Genomic DNA, 21,088 nt, shown 5'->3' on the forward strand with positions numbered 1-21,088 from the left:
TGCTTTGTCCCTATCCATCAGTTCTGTAGCTCCACCACAGAAGGCCACCACGTTGGTCAGGCAGGATTTACTGCATGCTGGCTGTTACCAACCACCTTGTAGTTTTTCATGTGCCTTAGCATGCTTTCCCTGAGAATCTGCTCCAAGATTTTGCCAGGCACAGAGGTGAGACTGACTGGTCTGTAACTCCCTGGGTCATCCATTTTCCTCTTCTTGAAAATAGGGGTTATATTTCCCTTTTTACAGTCATCGGGAACTTCACCTGACTTCCATGATTTTTCAAATACGATGGACAGTGGCTTAGCAACTTCCGTTTGCCAGCTCCTTCAGGACCCACGGATGGATTTCATCAGGTCCCATGGACTTGGGTGCATTCAGGTTCCTAAGATGGTCTCAGACCAGATCCTGTCCTACAGTGGGCCCAAGGTCTTCATTCACACAGCCCCTGCATCTGCCTTCCAAGGCCTGGGTGGTGTGGTGAGAGCACTTGCTGCTAAAGACTGAGGCAAAGAGAAGTAATCGAGAATCTCAGCCTTCTCCAAATCCAGGGTAGCCAGTTCTTATAGCTTCTGGAGAGGGCCCACGTTGTCCCTAGTCTGCCTTGTTAGTGACATACCTATAGAAGCCTTTCCTGTTATCTCTGACATCTCTGGCCAGACAATTCTAACTGGGCCTTAGCTTTCTTGACCTGATCCTTAGCTTCCTGTATAATGTCCCTGTATTCCTCACATGCTGCCTCTCCTCACTTTCAACTTCCATAAGCTTCTTTTTAACTTCTGAGTTTCCTCAGCAGCTCCTTATCCATCCATGCAGGCCTCCTGGCTCTCTTGCCCCATTTTCTTCTTGTTGGGGCACAACGCTCCTGAGCTTGGATTAAGGGATCCTTGAATCAGCGTTCTTTGGCCCCTGGCCCTCTAGGGCTATATTTTATGGAACCTTACTAAGCAGGTTGCTGAAGAGGCCAAAGTCTGCTCTCTTGAAGTCCAGGCAGTGAGCTTGCTGCACACTGTTCTCACTGTCCTGAGGATCTCAAACTCAACCATCTCATGATCACTACAGCCAAGGCTGTCCTGGAGCCAACCAGCCATTCCCAACCAGATCCTCCCTGCTGGTGAGCATGAGGTCAAGCATGGCACCTCTCCTTGTCAGCTCCTTTATCATTTTCGAGAATAAGTTGTCTTCCACACAATCAAGGAACCTTCTGGATTGCTGGTGCTGGGCCATACCATCTCTACAGCAAATACCAGGGTGGTTGAAATCCCCCATGAAGACAAGGGTCTGCAAGCACGAGGCTGTTTGATGACCAAACTCAATCCAGTCAGCTCAGAAAGGGTCATGTGTTGCTACAGTCATCATTGTTCTGTGTATTTACTACCTCGTTACCCCTGTGTATTTACTACATCACTGGCAGTCGATGAGAATTTGTCTCATATCTGAAAATGCAGCTACAGGGAAAAGGTAGTGAAACTGCAAAAACTGATGACGGTGTGGCTGAGTGGAAGTTGAATTTCAGCTTGTATAAGTCGAGAAACAAGGTGGAAAGAGGGGTGGTGGAAATACTAAAAGCTTGTCATGACCGGTAATACATGTGGGAACAATACTTGGCTACCTGTCCCAACTCCTTTCGTGAGCCATTTTGGAAGAGATGCACTCCAGGCTCTACTGCCTGCCTGTGTCAACCAGGTCATGCATATATAGAATCATAGAATAGTTAGGGTTGAAAAGGACCTTAAGATCCTCTCATTCCAACCCCTGTGCCATGGGCAGGGACACCTCACACTAAACCATTTCACCCAAGGCTTCGTCCAACCTGGCCTTGAACACTGCCAGGGATGGAGCATTCACAACTTCCCTGGGCAACCCATTCCAGTGCCTCCCCACCCTCACAGTAAAGAACTTCTTCCTTATATCCAATCTAAACTTCCCCTGTTTAAGTTTTATCCTGTTACCCCTTGTCCTGTCACTATAGTCCCTAATGAATAGTCCATCCCTAGCATCCCTATAGGCCCCCCTTCAGATACTGGGAGGCTGCAATGAGGTCTCCATGCAGCCTTCTCCACACTGAACAGCTTTCTCAGCCTGTCTTCATACGGGAGGTGCCCCAGTCCCCTGATCATCCTTGTGGCCCTCCTCTCGACTTCTGCCAACAGATCCATGTCCTTTTTACGTTGAGGACCCCAGAACTGCACACAGTACTCCAAGTGAGGTGTCACGAGAGCAGAATAAAGGGGCAGGATCACCTCCTTTGACCTGCTGGTCACACTCCTTTTGATGCAGCCCAGGATACAGTTGGCTTTCTGGGCTGCAGGCACGTACTGCTGACTCATGTTCATTTTCTCATCGACCAACACCCCCAAGTCCTTCTCCACAGGGCTGCTCTGGATCTCTTCTAAAGGGAAAGATATGGTAAGGAACATCTGCTTGCCTAAGTACAGAAAAGGGGGCATGTTGTGAAATTCAAGAACGCAAAATCTGTGAGGCTGGAGTGGATACTGGGATGTAGTAATAGCAATAATAGTAATGTAGTAATAACAACAAGAAGGCATAGTAGCAGTGTACGTGTGGGTGACCTCAGGAGCACAAACACTATGTAAACACTCCATATGGTGTTTTTAGAGGAGCCCACAGCCTTTCACACTGTCTCCATCAGTTTAATAAAACTAATGTACCTGTGCCCACGGGTATATGTAAATGAATGGTGGGATTTTTTTTTGACAGATAGATATTGCCTTGTAGTTAAGAGTCCTGCAGAAGGTTTGCTGTGCGGAGCTTTTGGTTACGGTTTTTCTCTCTGGGCACATGGTCTCAGAGGGCTGTTCTGGACTGCCCCTTCCTGTCTCCTGGGTGTTTCTTATGCTCTGTCCTGTCACCTCTCTGCTTGGTTCTCCTACATCATACCACATGTTACTCACCAGAGGGTGTTCTCTGTCTCATCCCTGGTGTGTCAGAAGTCATAGCACTCATTTCTTGCATTTTTTGGAGCCATGCCTGAGTCCAAGCTGTGGTGCTCGAACGTCCATCTATAACATTGGCACCAGCCAACCAAGCAGCATTACTGCCTGATCGTTTCCCAGCAATGCATATTGTATACATTTTTGTAGTTTCTTTTATACTTTCAACAGACTTTATAACGGCAGTAATGTCATTCAGATAATTATACCATAATTGACCTTACTGTTGAGCATCCTTGGCTTTTACTGCAGTTTGCTTAATACTTCAGGACGGTCAATTATCTCATAATTCCCACTTTGTTGTGAATTATTGTTTTAATTATGACACTCCAAATACATCATTTGGCATAATAGTGAGGGTACGTACACTTGGGAACAGTCATGTTCGTGAATGCTGCAGAGTTACCAGCTTTATCATGTGGGAGGGCTTTTCATCTTGTCATTTCTAGTCATTACTATTAACACGTATTATCGTTTAGTATGGTTAGGCCAGGTCTTCATCTGCAGGAGGCAGCATATGGGGATTTGGGGTTTGCAGGGTTAGAGAGCAGTTGGATGGCAGCCTGACCATATTGACTCCTTTTCTGCCATGTTACAACGTGAGTCATCTCTGTTAATGCAGATAACTTCCAGTGGAAGCTGGGGGTAAAATGTTGAATTTTTTTTTTTTTAATCTTAGCAATTTGAAGCATTAATTATGCAAAATGTTACTGGTGAGGATTTTAGGGCTGCGTAAAAGGCTTGTATGTCCCTCTGTTTATTTGATTTGTGCCTTTGTGGCACTGGTACTCCACCTGGTGCAGCACCCTCCCAATGTTGGAGGGAAAGCAGAGTAGTCCTTGTGGTGGGAGACCTTTTCAGTTCACACTCTGCTCAGCATTGCCCAAAACAGAGACTGAAGTATATCATGCCATGCTTTGCAGCCTAGTGCAAAAGATACTGTTGGTCCATCACTAGAAACACACTGTTCCACTTCTTAAGCAGATTCTGTGAACAAGGGAGTATGCTCAGGCTTTCTGTAAATGTGTGTTCAGTTGTTTTTGTCAGCATTTTGCAGTGTATTTAACATGAATAAAAATGTTCTACCTAAGCAGAATATGAAAAAGTAGTACGTTTCACTAAAACAGAAATTAAACGTAACCTACTTTCCTGTGTCTAATTCTTGTATGTGAGCAAACTCAAGTGGTGGTTAGTAGGAAAATGCTACTCTCTAGTAGATTAATGCATTTTATTGAAGAAAACAGCAGTGTGAAAAGACTTTATTTCTCTATAAATTTTAATAGTTACTAAAATGAGGACTCTGGCCCATTAAGTTACAGCCTGCCAAGTCATAATGCTGAATGATTTGGTTCCTTTAAGTAACTATCCTATTGCAGCTTTTCAAAGGCAGCTGTTAGGAGGGCACCAATGTTTAAATCAAGGAACAGCACAGAGTCTGACAACTAAACAATCTGTTTCAATGGAGGTTTTCTTCAGCAATCTGCAAATGTAAGGACCTCTGTTGGAGTATGTAGACTTGCACATTCAGGAATCAAAGTGTGGGTGGGCACAGGATTATATGTAAGGAATCTGATGTCAGTGGAAACCATGAGGACGTTGTTACATCCTGGTATTTCTCACTGAAGGTAGATCTTTACAAGTGTTTATAGGCTGATAAGGTATTGCAAACAATAGTGGGAATCCAGTATGGGTAATAATATTGTCCCTTGAAACTGGTAGGTGTTAGGTCCACAGGAAGATCTAGACAATAGCTCATTGGCTATGTACATGACATATCTTTATTACTCAGCAAATAAATTTCATCTGTTGGCATCAGTGCCAGAAATTCCATGAAGTCAAAGATCCTTATGTGGCAGGTACATACACGTGTTGAAGGGAAAAGCAGCTATTACTGCAGGCATATTGATCGACTGGCTCCATGCAAGGAGAGGGGTAGGACAGTTAAAAGTGAGAATGTTTAGATTTGTTCTGTAGTAATTGGCTCTTGAGGCAGAATAATGTTAGTCCTAATACACTGGCCAAATTCCGGTTTGGGAAAAGAGATTCTGACTGCTGCCAGTAGACGAGTGTCTCCATTTTTCTGCTAATACCAGGTGAGATACCACAGCAAGATCTTTCCATATAGGTATCAGGTCTGATCCATCTTTGAAGCAATAAAACCATTAAGCAGTGTGCATTTCCTCAACATGATACTCATCCTGTATACACTAGTGATAATTAACTACTTTATCATTCTAGTAGGGAGCTTTAACTTATTACTTTATTAAGCAGTGAAATCAAAGATTAAAATGGTATCTATAGCACTTAGCTAACTAGATTGTGAAATATGAAACTATATGGTTTCAAATTTATGAAAATAAATATTTCTATTTAAATAAGTGCAGTAGTTTAATTCTTTAGACACAACTCTAATTTGTAGCTTACTGGTGATTATTTTTCTTAATTTTAAAGCAAATTACTTTCTGCAGGGTGAAGTTGAGAAATAATGAATTGAATTCATATTACAAGCTACTGCCTTCCAAATTATAAATTAACATAAATAGGAGCATACTATTTAAATATTTTGCAAAATACTATGCTACATTGTTGCAGTAAACATATATTTTTCAAGCCATCAGTTCATTTAATGTCGTATTTCTACTTAAGACTTCTGTGCCTACTGCCACTACCCTCTTCTAATGTCTTAACATGTGTTGTCTCTTCAGAGCAAAAAATAACATTGTTAGTTTGTGTCATTTACTATAATTGTTGATTAATGATCTGCTTTAAAGCTGAATCAGTGAATGCATTTTAAGATCTATTTGGTGAGGATGGGAAATCCTTGTCTACCTATTTTATACTGTCAGAGAGAGAGAAAGAGACAGGCAAGCCAGCAGACAAATGGGAAAGGCACAGGCTGTGTTCAGCACTAGCTTTGTTGTAAAATTTTTATTTCCACTCAGTGGTCTCAGAGGGTAATTAACAACTACCACTCAAGAAGATGGAAGGTTTTTGCAAATTCCACACTCATAAATCTGAGCTGCTGTTCACAGGACTTGGAAATTTTGGAGAAGTGCAGAGGAGGATTTGAGTGCCCGAGCTGGGAGAAATGTTCTCTCACATGATTTGGGCAACAACCACAGCTTACTTTGTGTGGTTCAGTGTTCTTAATGCTTTCCAGAAGTTTGTGGTGTAATAAGGAAAAGAACAACTTTGATAATAGCGATGGAACAGAAGCTGCACAATGTAAATGCTAATTTCTTGGTTTGCACTCCTGGTAATAGCTATAAAATAAACCTAGGGAGGTGTGCACTGAAAGCCCCAAAACCAATTTGCTGTGTTGTACAGTTTTATGCAGAATAATAGCTCTCTGTAGTGCATGGAGGAAAAACTCCAAACTCAATGCTCTGGATGAATGGGAGATCTAAATTCTGTCAGTAAGGACTTTTTTGGTGGTTGTTCCTCCCACACCCTTATATAAGGAGGTAGAGAGATGGAAACTGCAGGGTTTCAACTGAGGATTACTTTCCTCTTCATTTCTGTCAGTTCCAATTCTGGAAAACACCTGAACCCATCCTTACATACATTCAGACATTGACTTCAGCGTGAGAGAATGTTTAGTGCATGCTTAAATGCTCTCTTGAATGAGGGCCAAAAGCTGCTGCTGCTGCTAAAATCAATCCCAGAGGGAACTTTGCATCTTTCGTTACTGTCTTCATTGTATACCAAGGTACAGACTCCACCAAAATCTGGAAATATGATAGGAGTTGATAAGTATTGCCTGCCTTGTTTAAGGGAGTAAAACAGAATTGTTGGATGACAGCGTATAGAACTTTGTAATACATCTGTTTCTCTCCCGTACTGTGCATGAGCTCTTTAATGATGATTACTAAGTGAGGGCTGCAGAATAGCCAGACTCAGCTGAGCCCCTGCGTTGTGTTTCCATCTACTGCAGGCACAGCCTGTAATTGTAAAAGGCACCAAAATAAAATGAGATTAGGTGTTTCCCTTTTTCTTTCCTGCTTTGAGACTGTTTAGAAAGAAGCTTGCTTCTTTCTTTGCTAAAAATCTTTCTTCAGATGTTTGCTAAAGTCTGACTTACCTGGAGCCACTTTGTTCTTTTTGATTTACACTGGCAAACTGGCAAACGTACACACGTACACACCCAGCCTCTTCTGGGAGTATTGATTTAGCTCTGCATATTTGTAGAAGAAACAAGCTAAAACCAGGTCAGTGTACACTATTCATAAAATGGTCCAAAGTAGCTCTACATTCATCCCGTTAACACCAGCAGATAGCAACTATGATCCATCGGCTGATCGCCTTTATCTGTTTCTTGCACTGCATTGTGCACTTTAATACAAGACACTTGCTGTGTAGCTATCACTTGATTAAAACCCAAACTGCTATCTGTGAGAACAACTCCAAATCATATTATCAGGTTAAGTTGTATGGAGGAATAGTGACAAATGAACCACTGTTCTGAGCAAGCATCCGATGGTGTTTTCTTCCTCTCTTTCGTGACTGCAGAGCTCTTCGGTATCTCCCTCAGCCAGTTTCAGAACAGCAGAAAAGCACAGAAATTCAACAGATTATTCTACAGATAGTAAAAAACAGAAAACAGAAGAGAAGGAAATAGCAGCTCGTTATGTGAGTAAATTACCTACATTGTGCATTGTCGAAATTAAGTAATTTCTGTAATTTCCTCTGTAATTTCACCTGATTCCTGCTGCATAACTACTTTTAAAAAGAAGCATCAAATTTTTAGCAGGTTCTTACTGCCTCCCTCTTCACGTCTGTGCTATATTGAAGGTTTCAGTATGTAGGATTGATAGTGTTTTTAATAATACAAATACAGAGTACATGGAAGGCATGCAACAAGAGGACTGAGCATTAGTTAGGCTGGGACTTAGTGTATCTGGACTGTAGCTTGGGTCTGGTTCTCAGTGCAGTGCAATTTAGGATGAGGATTTTAATCCTATGTCCTAGTTTACCATTGTGAAAACTGGGAATAACCTGTGGCTACCTGTTTAGCAGAAGCACTGTAGGTGACTTAAATATTATAATTGTATTACCACATAAGGCTTGGTAAAAAAAAATGCTGTGTTGCATAGTTGTGAGCAGCCTTGCATTACACTGGTTTATTTTTTCTTAGTACTTGAAAAATGTTAGGACATTAAATAAATATTTATGACACATTGATTTGTCTTGCAGGACAGCGATGGTGAAAAGAGTGATGACAACTTGGTTGTTGATGTTTCCAATGAGGTATGCACAATGGTATTTTTTCTACCTTACTGTGTTAGTGGTAGGGGTGTCCAGTGGTTTCTGTGCATATGGGTTATATGAGTAAGATTACAGCCTTTACTCCTCCTACAGGAGCTTCAGATGCCTGAGGGAGTTCAGTCAGGTCATCTTTCCTTAGAATGCAAATCAGATCTGTAACACTTATTTCTACAAAGGACCTTTTAGTTACTTGTATGAACCAAAAATCTGCTTGAGATATTTGAAGCCAGCACAGCACAGCAGGTACTAGGCAGGTTGTAAGGGTATCTGTGTTTTCTTTCACTCTGGCCGTGACTTCATTTGTGAACTTTATCAGATCTGCCAAGTGCCTCAAACCCTTTCAGTCTGTAACCCGACAAGTAACATTTACTTGACAATTTCAATATCCATAGATTGGGCAGTGTTCTTCATGGTTAGTGGCATCAAATTTTCAGACTCTTTCAAACAAAAAAAAAAGAAAATGTAAGAAAAGTTGATTGTTATTATCCATCTCGATTTCACAATTTTATCAGTTAAATCAATTAAGAATGGAAAGAAGATGTCAAGTTTTTATGACACAGTGATGACAAAGTAAAAATTATTCAAGACAAGCATTAGTGGCTAGTATGAAGTTTTTATACTAACCCACATTGCTGATGTTTAGGATCCTTCCTCTCCTCGGGGGAGCCCAGCACACTCTCCACGGGAGAATGGCTTGGACAAGACTCGACTGCTGAAGAAAGATGCACCAATTAGTCCGGCGTCTATTGCATCCTCCAGCAGTACTCCTTCCTCCAAATCCAAAGAACTTAGCCTTGTAAGTGCTTCAGGATGCTCCAGACCCATGATCAGATACCAAAACACATTTACCGAATTTCTGACTGGACGCAATTTGAATTTCCACAGCTAACAGTAAAGCACTATGAATCATCAATTTAAAATCTGTTTTATTTGTGTCTTCACTGAAATTTAGTAACAGAGAAGAAAGTCCGCAGCTTTTTTTGTTGGGATAGGAAGAGGTTATTTTCACTGGCGGTATAGGTAGATGATAGATGTGCTGTACTGAGAGATGTTTTTCTCCTCCCCCATATGAAATACCGTCCTTCTGAGAATAAATAAAAATACACAGGGGCTTCTTGAGCTGTTTTCCTGTGCTGTGTTTTATAGCAAATTCAGTTCCCTGCTTGGATGTGATTTGGTTGTTAGCTTTGTTTGAATTACCAGACCATATACAACAACAATAATTTTTATTTTCTATCTAAAAAGTAATCTGTTATTTACAAGAGCCTTCCTTGACTTGCATCTCAAATCACAATGAAGAAAAAAAAAAGAGCTGATTGCAAGTCAGAGGTGTTCTTTCCTTTCCTTTTTGTGACCACAGTTAATCATCTTCCTGAGCTGCAAAGAGACTCCCTCTCTGTTCTTCACAGGTCAGAATACATGATTATTTAAAGGAATAAAATAAATAAAAAGAAAGCTTAACGTGAATGTAGTGCTCAGAAAAGGTGACAGAATGACAGGTTCAGGCCCAGGAGTTAGTGGTTTGCCTGATGAACAAGCTTGTCAGAAGAGTGGCACTGCATAGTTCCTGACTTTATACCCATCACTGTCTCCGTCCTGTGTTTCCAGCACCATGTTTGGGCATGAGTTGTTGGCCAGTTGTATGTGGGGGTCTGCTCTTCTTGTCCATCCGGCAGTGGCCTCTCACAGAAACTTGTGCTGGGAGCAGATCCACTATGAGCAGAGTGAGACCACTGACAGATTTCGCATATGCTGCCAGTGTAATTGTCAGCAATGATTCTGAAGTCACTGACCTCATTCTGGGTGATACAGGTGCTCCCAACGAGGAAAGCTGTGAAGGCTGTAGATAATTCTCAAAGCCATTCCATTATTTTCAGTGTCTCTGCAGCTTCTCTTCATTGGCAGGGACTGTTGAAACCCAAACCCAAAAGCTAAATACCTCTAATCACATGCGTTCTGGCTGTCCTCACTTCTCTTTCCAACTGGTAGTTAAAAAAGTAAAATAAATTCTTCTTCTTTTTTTTTTTTTTTTTTGGTGATTAGAATGAGAAATCTACCACTCCTGTGTCTAAATCAAATACCCCAACTCCACGGACTGATGCCCCAACTCCCGGCAGCAACTCCACTCCCGGACTGAGGCCAGTGCCTGGCAAACCCCCAGGTGTGGACCCACTAGGTTAGTCTTTGTATATTTCAATGGTGTGAAACACTGCCCATTTGTCTGTAACTACACTGCATTTAAACCTGCAGTGATGGGACAGTATATTAAAGCTGCTTAAACTGGATGCAGAGCTGGTTCTTCAACATTTCAATACAGTGCGTTTACCAAATTCGTGTTTCATTTTGTGGGTCTGGGTTGGCTGTATGACTTCTCTCTTCCTTTCCTTCTCAATAGCTTCAGGTTTAAGGACACCTATGGCAGTGCCATGTCCTTATCCTACTCCATTTGGGATTGTGCCACATGCTGGTATGAATGGGGAGCTGACCAGCCCTGGAGCTGCCTACGCCGGTCTGCACAATATTTCCCCTCAAATGAGTGCAGCAGCTGCAGCAGCAGCAGCAGCAGCTTATGGGAGATCTCCAGTGGTAAGTGTTTGATGCTAGTGCATTTTGTGTTGAGAGCAGCTTATAGTAAATGTAAGACTTGCAGAGTTAAATCTAGTTCAGTCTCTGTAATTTTGGGAGTTAAATCTAGTTCAGTCTCTGTAATTCGGGGAGTGTGCTATGGAGAATATGAATTAAAGTCTTCTTTTGGCAAGCTCTGTCTTTAATACACCTTTTTTGTTTTACATGGGGACAACTATAGGTTGGTTTTGATCCACATCATCACATGCGAGTCCCAGGCATTCCTCCCAATCTCACAGGCATCCCAGGAGGAAAACCGTGAGTATCAAGCATACAACTTCAAAAGTCAGTCATCTGTTGAAGTTGTGTTCCCTTGCCAGTTGGAATTCCCCTTAGGTACTGAAAACTGTTGTGTGAATAGAAATAAATCTAGCTGTTTGGCAAGGACAGGAGAAACACTATTTAATCTTAAAGTTGCATTTGTAAATTTGCTTTGGAGATTAATAGCAGTTGACAAGAACTGGGTGATACAGAGTAAAAGAGACAGAAATAAATGAAAGAAGAAAAAGCTGAACTTCGAGATGTTATATGCTGAATCTGACTGGTTTGTGTTGTGTGGAAATGCAAACTAGAACTGGAACACGATCTCAGCTTTCCATCTCTACTGTATTGTGCTGCTCAGTTTAAAAAAATGATTTCTGTGTTTACAAAATCCTTGCAAGTTACTTGCAAACTTACCAGCTGCTATAAGCAGCAGTATGCAGAGAAAGGAACACGCTAATGTTTTGTGGATTGGAAGTACTGAAAAGAATTATTGTATCATAATGTTCAGATTCATCCTTGATGGAGCTGACCGTAGAGTGACCTGCTCTACCAGGCACCGTTTGTTGTAAGCCTCAGAAAAAAATTGTACAGGTAGGAAAAACTCTGTGCTCACATCTCTCTTGAATTAGAGAAGGGAAAAAATAAAACAGCTATGCAAACCATATTGATACAGATTTTATGTAAGGGTCCTCCAGTTTGACACTTCTGGGAAACTGTGACCAGTTAATACTGGATAAGAGTTTAAGAGTTTCAAGGGCAGGAGATGTTTATGCCACTCCTTTCGTTTTTGTATGTATGGATATGATTGTGGAGGACTGGCTGGGGGTAGTCACATGCTTGCATGCGAGTAAATGCATATACTTACCTGTCAATGAGCTTGCAGATGCTCAAGGTTAATAATATACTGTGGTGACAAGCAGTCAGTCCTAGCACCTGTAGCTCCTCTTGTACATATGTGTCGTGGTTTAAGAAGGAGAAAAAATGACTGCTGCTGCTGAACCCAGGACAATGTATCACACAAATCTTAAACCATGTCCAGCTTTCTTGCACAGCACACTCTGGTCACCACCCCAAGTTAACTTTTCTGCTAGTTACCATGCCCTTTAGGTGGCTGCATAAAGCAAGTACAGAAATCCCTGTACAGCAATGTCCAGATGAGCTGCTTGCATTAAAAATCCTGTGGGGCACAGACCTTCATCCTGTACATGCAGCAGGCTCATAGAATGTTTGCTGGGTTCAAGTTCATTCATCCTTGGTGGTGTCGGTTGCCCAAGAGGAAAGGTGTCCAGTTCCACCAGACTTAGCAGTGGTCTGAGAAACAGCAATACCAGGGTGCGGAGATCTCCCTGCTCCCATCTCACTTGTGTTATGGAGAGGGAGAATAAAACATCAGACAAACTGAAGTAAAACCAGTTCAATTCTGGTGTATCTCCAAGGTTTTTGAATGTTGTTTATGTATTGATGACTGCTTTAAAGATTTAACTGTAACTGCCATTTCTCTGCCATAGGCCTGAAACCTTTGACATCTGTGGTCATTTTAGCATAATTGCATTAATTTTTCTTCATCTTAAGTGCAGTGCTTTTCACAGCTATCGTCCAGGGTTTTTGCTTTCTCATTTATTCTTTCTTTTCCCTTAGAGCAGAAGTTGTGTAAATTCTCCACGCCATTGAGTGTCTGTTAAAATGCAGCAGGCAGCGTGTGGCACATCAAGAATCTTGGCCCCTCATAATGCTCTTTTCACTTTAGAGATATAGTGAAACATAAGAATTGTACAATATATAAATAGAAAAGGTATCTAACATGAAAAGAGGAAGAAAGTGCCTGCCAGGTGTTCATAGTATCAGATATTTAGAGGACTTCAAATAAGCAACATAAGGTGTTAGTTTAATTTAATAATTTAAAGTAGCAGCAGTTTAATCATATGTGCTGGTATGGTGTAATGAATAGAATGATAATAATTTCATCACAGATCACTTCAGATCTATGCTTTGTTTCTGTAATTGTTAAACATGTTCCCTGTGTACTCTATAAGCATGCTAAAAATCACTTTAGCTAATAAAAGTACCATACACTGAGTGCTCAACATGGCTCTGCAGAGAATGACTGCATACAGAAATCAGAAAAGATGATAATGAAGTTCCACTTGTTTTGTTAGAGATTTCAGGAGACCATCAGATGCTTTTTTTCAGTTCCTTACTGCAGCAAGCAGGAATTAGGGAGATAATGAAGAAGATACTTCAGATTTCTGTGGTGATAATTGAACATTAATTCTACTCATAGAGGCGGTTTGCTGCTTCTGACAGCCACAGAAATGTCCTACCCTTTCCTGAATGTGTTTAATGCCAGAAAATGGACAATGGTTATACAATCTGTCACTCAGACCTGCCAGAACAAGAAACAGAGTGGAGGATGAGAAGAGTGTGTAAAGGTCTAGGAATAGGGCAGAAAGGTGGAAATGCAGTTGCCTTTTGTCCCACTGGAAATTACTGTTCTAGTGTTAATGAATCTTAAAAACAAATTCAGTAGCTGAATACTAAATACTGCTTTCTTCAGTGACTTAGAAGTAACAATTAGGGAAGTGAATACCTAAGTATTCTCTTAAAATTATTTTCTTTTTTTGTGAGCTTTTCTCATTGCACCATTGTGATAATGGATTTTTCATTAGTACTATGATGATATTTTAGGTCTAAGGAAATTAAAGCCTTCTGTTAATCATACCTTGATATGTGTAGGTGAACCCTCTTATGAAGTTTGTGCTCTTGTAATAGATGTGATGTGTCAGGTAGCATCTCAATATAAGACAATTTCATAACCTAACTGTTCTCCCTAGAAAATATTTTGAGATGAAGCTGTTGATAGGTTATTCACAGGCGGCATAACTGGCAGTCACACAACACATTCTTTCTCAGTAAGAGCCCTAGTTCTGGCAAGAGAAACAGGGATTTGTAGCTATTATATTAGGTACACATGAACACACACAAAAAAAATTATTTTTTTATATATATATATATATGGGGAAAAAAAAAGAAAGAAAAGTCATCAAGCTCTAAAGTGGGAAAAAAATCCAGTGCATTTTTCCTGGTTTGTCACGTCAGATGTCAGCAACTGTGCCTTGAGGACTTAACTCCTTGATAGTGGAGGTTTCACTGCACCCTTAGGTCCAGTGCCGGGCAGTTTGGCTTGAGGAGCGTGGGACATGCATGAGTTTGGGCCACCTTGGCAGCACACACAGCTGCAAGTGTGCACATTAGTCTGTAATGGAGAAACCAAATGATCCCTGGCACTCTGCTGTCTGCATTGTTCTGCAGTGGCCGGCCAACTATTTCTGTCTTCCAGGGGGCCCTGACCTGACCTTCCTTCCCTGAAATGCATGCCCTAAGTTTAAGAGTAGCATCGTGTATCCTCATGCATGCCTGAAATCATCATTGCATGAGTTCTTAAAGTTCATTTGATTGGTAGATGGTACTTGACTTTCCACATTAAAAGAAGAGTACCCGAGTTCATACTTTTATGGTCCTGTTATAGATAAATGAATTATTTCTTATTCACATTCTTAAAAAGACTGCAAAAGGAGCCGAGTGCACAATCTGAATGCCTGCAGGGGAAATACACCTTTAATTCTGTTTTCTTAAAGAGGCTTGAAGGAAAACTTCTTAAATCACCCCCTATCTTTCTTCTGCCTTCAGAGCATACTCATTTCATGTAAGTGCAGATGGTCAGATGCAGCCAGTTCCTTTCCCTCCTGATGCCCTCATTGGTCCAGGAATCCCCCGCCATGCCCGTCAGATCAACACTCTGAACCATGGGGAAGTTGTGTGTGCAGTTACCATCAGCAACCCCACGAGACATGTTTATACAGGTGGGAAAGGGTGCGTCAAAGTCTGGGACATCAGCCACCCTGGGAACAAGAGCCCTGTCTCCCAGCTGGACTGCCTGGTAGGTGAACAACAGCATATGACAGTGGGAGAATATAGCAGGTTGTGTTTGCTACTGTTAAGGTGCAAAAAACATTGGCTACTTGAGTACTCTTAGTGATATCAAAGCTTGGTATTTCATTTGTAATTATTTTTTTTTCTTTTAGAACCAAGTTTGAAATATGTTCCTTGTCTTACTTCTGGGTTTCCCCCCACCCTCAGCAAATCAAAACATCTTTAATGTCTTAAAAGCGAATTGGTAGGGGGAAAGATCAAAGACAGAGCAGCAAATTAAAACTGTGCAGCACCTGTAGACATACAATGAATTGCTACACAAGTTGCTACACAAATGAAGAAAATTGCCCAGATATTTTCCTCTGACATCTAGATGGTGGCAGCAAGTCTCACCGGAACAGAGTGGGGGAGTGTGCAGGGAATTTGGTACTCCCCCATGCTGAGAGGTTAATGTGCTGAAATAAACAGAGTATGAAAATACAACTTTCTACACAAGCTGTCAAATACAGCTATCTTGAATTGTTTTGGACTGAGTTCAGGTCTTTGTATTTTGATGCTAATTAAGATTAAATATCTTTCACTGCTGAATTTTGTAGATCAAGTTTAAGTACTTCCCTAATGTCATGTAATTTTCTTGCATTAATACAGTTTATCATTGTCATAAGTATAAATGGCTCATTAAAACCAGGAGGGAATACAATACTTTTATGGATTTCTGCTCTCATGTTAATGCTGTTTTCCTTTCCTCATGAGTAATCTCTTGATGGCTTCTGTCTCCACAGAACAGAGATAACTACATCCGTTCCTGCAGATTGCTCCCCGACGGCCGCACCCTGATTGTTGGTGGAGAAGCCAGCACATTATCCATTTGGGATCTGGCAGCTCCAACGCCTCGTATCAAAGCAGAGCTGACATCGTCTGCCCCGGCTTGTTATGCCCTAGCTATCAGCCCTGATTCCAAGGTCTGCTTCTCTTGCTGTAGCGATGGGAACATTGCAGTGTGGGATCTACATAACCAGACTTTAGTAAGGTGGGTCGACAGAACTGGATCATCAGGTAGTGAAGAATTAATTAGACACGGCTTTATGTGCTTTTCTGCATATGTATGCTATTTTCTTCATGGTGTCTGCATAGCTGCTTCCAGTATTCCATTGCTAGGCAATAGCCATGGTAGTACCTTGACAAAAGTCTATATAGTTTTTTATAGGTTTTGAGAGTTTCGTAATTCCAGGCCTGTTGAGCAGCCCATAACTGTAATTTCCTAAGATCATCTGGTGTTGACACTGCTGTATGTTCTCGGAACAGATGGTTTTCTTTGTCTCCATGCAATACACTGTGCTCACACTCCAATCTCTTTAATCGGTTCTTCAGCAAATGTGTCTTGGGTAAAGATGTATGTAAATTACTGCGTTGCAAACTTAGTATCTTAGGAGCATGGGTTGCTGCTTAACACAAAGGTACAGTAAGCTAGGAGCCAGTCATACAAAGCTTCACTGTACGCTGCAATATGTATATTGTTTTATGTAATATATCAGTACTGCATATAAAAGCAGACTTTTACTCCCTGATATATTTATACCCATTTATACCCATGCTCTTTTTTTTTACAGCTTTGTTGGTGGCCTAAGAATTCTTCTTAAACTCAGTTAATTTTGGTGATCATGCTGCATTCCTTTGAGGGGAGTGGGGTATTTTCAGTCAAATAGTGGGTATTGCACATTCAGCAGCAAAGATCCCTAGAGCATCTGACTTGTAAAGCATGCTTTTCAGAATCAAATTAGTACTTGGCTGTCTGGCCTGATTGCATCATCAATTCATCACAAAACTCACATGATCATCCAAGAGTTTTATTAATCTCAGATTGCTATTGGAATCTACTGTTGCTGTTGTCTTTAATGGCTGTGTGTCAGGGACTGAAGAAAAAAGGAGATATTTTGTATACATGAGCAGAACTGACTCTTTGCAGTGTGAGAATGTGTGTGTCTTATTTCAATGTTTTCAGGCAATTTCAGGGCCACACAGATGGAGCGAGCTGTATTGACATTTCTAATGATGGCACCAAATTGTGGACAGGGGGCTTGGACAATACAGTCAGATCCTGGGATCTCAGAGAAGGAAGACAGTTACAGCAACATGACTTCACATCACAGGTTCAATCTTAGAAGCTTTGGAATGTTAAGAAAAATCTGTCATGGTTTTCTAAAACAAGCACTTTTGAGTTTTATCATTTTATTTTATTTTATTTTGGGGTTTTTTGTTTTTTGTTTTTTTTTTTTTTTCAGAAAAAACAGGCTCAAAGAGAACTCCAGAGAATTTTTCACTTACTCTCACACTTTTTCTTTTATTTCAGTGTGGCAGCTAAACATCTTTCTGGTTTGTGGCTATTTGACAGATTAGTTCTTCTCCAGTGAGAGTAGTGGGGAATCTTTTTATGAAAGAATTGCCAGATTAAAGTGTTCCTGTGTGCAGTGTGTTCCCATTTCTCTATGTTCTTGTTCAAAAATATTTTACAAAAATATTTTTTGATGCTGTCAGGCTAGGACGTTAACTTTGATAGCTTAATTCAGTGTGTTACTGTTACAGTTTTAATTGAGCTTCTTTTACATAAACTAATTTATCCTGATTATCATAGTAATTGGATTATCATGTTTTTAAAACCATAGTAGACCAAAGTATGATTTTGTTCAGTGCTAATAGTGTAATCAGAATTCGTTTTGATACCTGAAACTCATTCCTCTATTTATTGAAGCATGTGCTGTGCTTATTCCAGATCTTCTCACTGGGCTATTGTCCCACTGGTGAGTGGTTGGCAGTAGGAATGGAGAACAGTAATGTTGAGGTGCTGCATGTTACTAAGCCAGACAAGTATCAGCTGCATCTTCATGAGAGTTGCGTGTTGTCACTCAAATTTGCTCACTGTGGTAAGCAAATCTTTCTATGACAGTGTTTCCCCTCCTGAGAAATTCATTCAAGATTACCTTTAAATGAAAGTAAGGCTATAATTAAAAGTTAGATCTTTAAGTATTAAAATGATTTTAAAAATTCTGTGTGACTGCTTTGTTGTGTGAACTGCTTATATTGTGATTGAATATTATAGTGCAACCAGACAAATATGTGACTGTCCTTTGGATATGTGTGAATGCATTGGTTTTTATGATTAATCTGTTTCCTGAGTTGCATTCCTTGAAAACAAAATGCAACAATAACATTTAAACAATCTGTTGCAGGCAAATGGTTTGTAAGCACTGGAAAGGATAATCTTCTTAATGCCTGGAGGACACCTTATGGAGCCAGTATATTCCAGGTAATAATCTCCTAAAAGCTATTTTCCACATAGTTACAATGCAGTAGAGCTGCACATCTCACGGTCTGTCATTAGTTTAAGGAGGTTTTAAATGGAAATTCTTGGGTAATTGCTATATTCCTTTAAGATTTCGTCTGCAATTAAAGAGAGGTGCGCTCTTGTCCTTTCTAACATTTGAGTAACCTCGCTCTTACAATAAAGTGGCCTGTTAATTGTTTTTAATACCCTTCTTTCTCACTTTGTACTGCATATTTCTGTAATACAGTACCCAAGGAATGTCCTCATGTCCAAAATTAAAGCTAAAACAGTGAGAGACATACTCAACATTTGTATTTTTTTTGGATGATATATGTAAAGTCAGTGGATTGGGCAGTCAGATTTCTAAGCAAAAGACTGTATCCTTATGGAGGAGCCCTGTGGAGTGTAACTGGAAGTTGTAACCGTTTTATAGTCTTCAGTCCTTCTGTACCCAATATTAATGGCACTTCAGTGTGTGCCATTAAACAAAAGTGGGATTTTTGGCATGACATTTTCTTCTTTCACCTACAGATACCTCTAGGGTGGGTATTTTTTAATTACCTAACTGTTGTTCAGGTTTAAATGGTCAGGTCTCACCTGTTGTGCTACCTGCCTTGTCTTTTGCTTTTGGAACAGCACAGTTTGCCTTGACATGAGAACGCTGAGGGCTGGTATTATTTAGTGGAGGCTATTCAGCTCTGGAACCACCTCCCACAGAAAGCCCAGATCATCCTAACAAAAACACATCTTCCTTAAAAGTGGTGTTAAAACTCCAGTGTAGCTTTCTTAATGAGGGTAGAGAAAGAAACTTCCTGTGCAGTGCAGCAGAGGTTTCTTAGCAAAAGATTACCATGATTGGGAAGTGTTTATCTCTTGTGGTGACAGATAGAGAGGAACATGGACATATGTTATGTGAAGAAAACATGCACTGAAACAGCAGGTATAAAGTGACAATAACGTATACGTCATCTCAGAAAACACAGAAAAGACCTGAGAGGCAGAGCTACAGTATCTTGATATATTCTGTCTCCCATTCACTTGCTGTACACTGTTGTGCATCCTATTCCACCATAATATCTTTTCGTCTTTGCATCATCCCTGATAGTGTAAATTCCTTTGTGCAAGTCACAAAGACTTGTAAGTTGGGGAAACAGTGAGAGGAGGTACAGTTACTTCTGTGGAGTCCTTTTGTCTTATGCCTGTGGGTGAGCAGGGCTTTATTATGCTACTCCATAATGATTTCTGGTTTACAATAAAACAGGGAAGGAAGAACAACAAGAATATGGCTTTTTGTTTTTTTATGCAAAAGCTAATATATATAATATTAATAAATGCTCATTACTTGTAAAGGGTATAGAAAGGGCTGCTTCCTTTTTTTTTTTTTTTTTGATTGATAGATTGTCTCTAGGTTCATAACATTTGCTTCCCTTTCTGCTGCTGTTTTTTGTTGCCATAGAGCTTTAGGCACAACAAGTTTGGAGAAACAGTCTTGTAGCAAAAGCTGCCGCTACGGTACTGATATTTAAATAAGCTTTCGGTGTATTCCCTTTCTATAAACTCTTCCAATTAACCTTCAAGCCCTTCTGGGTTGAAGGATGGAAAGCTGTATTTTTTATTCTTTTTTTTTCTTTTTTTCTTCTTTTCATCTTTCTTGTAGTCCAAAGAATCCTCATCCGTGCTTAGCTGTGATATCTCTGTGGATGACAAATACATTGTCACTGGCTCTGGAGACAAGAAAGCTACAGTCTACGAAGTTATTTATTAGAGACAAATCCGAATACAGACAGAACTCCTTCTCCTAGCACTTTGCTGTATATTCCGTTTTTTTTTTTTTTCTTTCTCAACTGAGAATTTAAATGCTCACCCATCACAGTTGTGAAATTTATTTTTACCTTCTTAACTTGCTGTTGATTTGTGAATGCTCATTAAGAACTTGTGATACCAAATTGTCAGATATCTATTTGGAAGAAGATGGAATAAGCATACTTAACAGTGAACCTGACTCTTTAATTATGTATTATAACTGTAATGTATTTATTTTCTTTAAAAAGGCTTTCTAACAATAAACTGAATAAATAAAGCTGTCTGGCCCGGCTTTAATTTGAAAGGTGCGTTGTATACTTTGTGATTTTGCAGGTGAATAAATTGGGGATCTTGGAGAAGGATGTTCAGGAGATAGTTAAAATTACACTAAATAAGACTTGCAGTTTCTATTTAAAAAATAAACTTTGTTATATTTTTTAGTCCTGTTCTTGGATGAGACCTCTAAGTGTTACTACAGTATAATTATTTCGTGGGAAGATGCTGTATCTTAACTATTTTAGACAGTCTTGGAAACTTAGGAAATTGCAAACTGTAGCCAGTGATCTACATGACTGTAATTAATGGCAAATCCAGTTCACATCTAAATTCAATTCACTTTAAGTAAGAATGTGCTAATTTATATATTTGCAATGTTAATAGAGCATCTTGTGTACAGATTCGTTCTCAGTGCTTTTCTGTTGATAAACATAAAGCATTTTGGTGTCAAGCTAGGTTTTTTAATATAAACACCTCTCTTTGTTATATTGTAGAGAGTACAGTAAGTTGCCTCAAAGAATCACCTTTGTTACTTCTGGAAACTTTTGCAATGTTTCCTTGAAAATGGGGATATGTGTCTTTGGGCAATTTTTCAATTACAAGAGATTATGAAAATATTTGATATGTTCTTTGGAAACTGCACTGAAATAAG

The 21,088-nt window shown here is 40.1% G+C and overlaps 1 protein-coding gene across 7 annotated transcripts in view; it reads left to right on the forward strand.

The window, feature by feature from the left end:
* LOC133211416 (transducin-like enhancer protein 4) overlaps positions 1-20,614 on the forward strand; it is a 101,982-nt gene extending 81,368 nt beyond the window's left edge. For 6 of the 7 annotated variants that reach the window (XM_061351773.1, XM_061351774.1, XM_061351776.1 and 3 more), the window contains 12 exons: positions 7,461-7,580; positions 8,145-8,198; positions 8,860-9,012; positions 10,260-10,392; positions 10,612-10,802; positions 11,023-11,099; positions 14,793-15,042; positions 15,818-16,065; positions 17,038-17,185; positions 17,806-17,956; positions 18,263-18,339; positions 20,015-20,614. In XM_061351773.1, the coding sequence (XP_061207757.1) occupies positions 7,461-7,580; positions 8,145-8,198; positions 8,860-9,012; positions 10,260-10,392; positions 10,612-10,802; positions 11,023-11,099; positions 14,793-15,042; positions 15,818-16,065; positions 17,038-17,185; positions 17,806-17,956; positions 18,263-18,339; positions 20,015-20,122 (1,710 nt within the window). In that variant the 3' untranslated portion in view covers positions 20,123-20,614. The remainder of the gene's footprint in view (positions 1-7,460; positions 7,581-8,144; positions 8,199-8,859; positions 9,013-10,259; positions 10,393-10,611; positions 10,803-11,022; positions 11,100-14,792; positions 15,043-15,817; positions 16,066-17,037; positions 17,186-17,805; positions 17,957-18,262; positions 18,340-20,014) is intronic. The other variant, XM_061351775.1, reaches the window with a different exon arrangement.
* Positions 20,615-21,088: the final 474 nt, after the last annotated feature.

The sequence above is a fragment of the Neopsephotus bourkii genome, unplaced genomic scaffold (genome assembly GCF_033783945.1).
Source record: "Neopsephotus bourkii isolate Nb327-2 ecotype Australia unplaced genomic scaffold, CSIRO-AGI_Nbou_v1 NB_598, whole genome shotgun sequence".
NCBI classification, from domain to species: Eukaryota; Metazoa; Chordata; class Aves; order Psittaciformes; family Psittacidae; genus Neopsephotus; species Neopsephotus bourkii.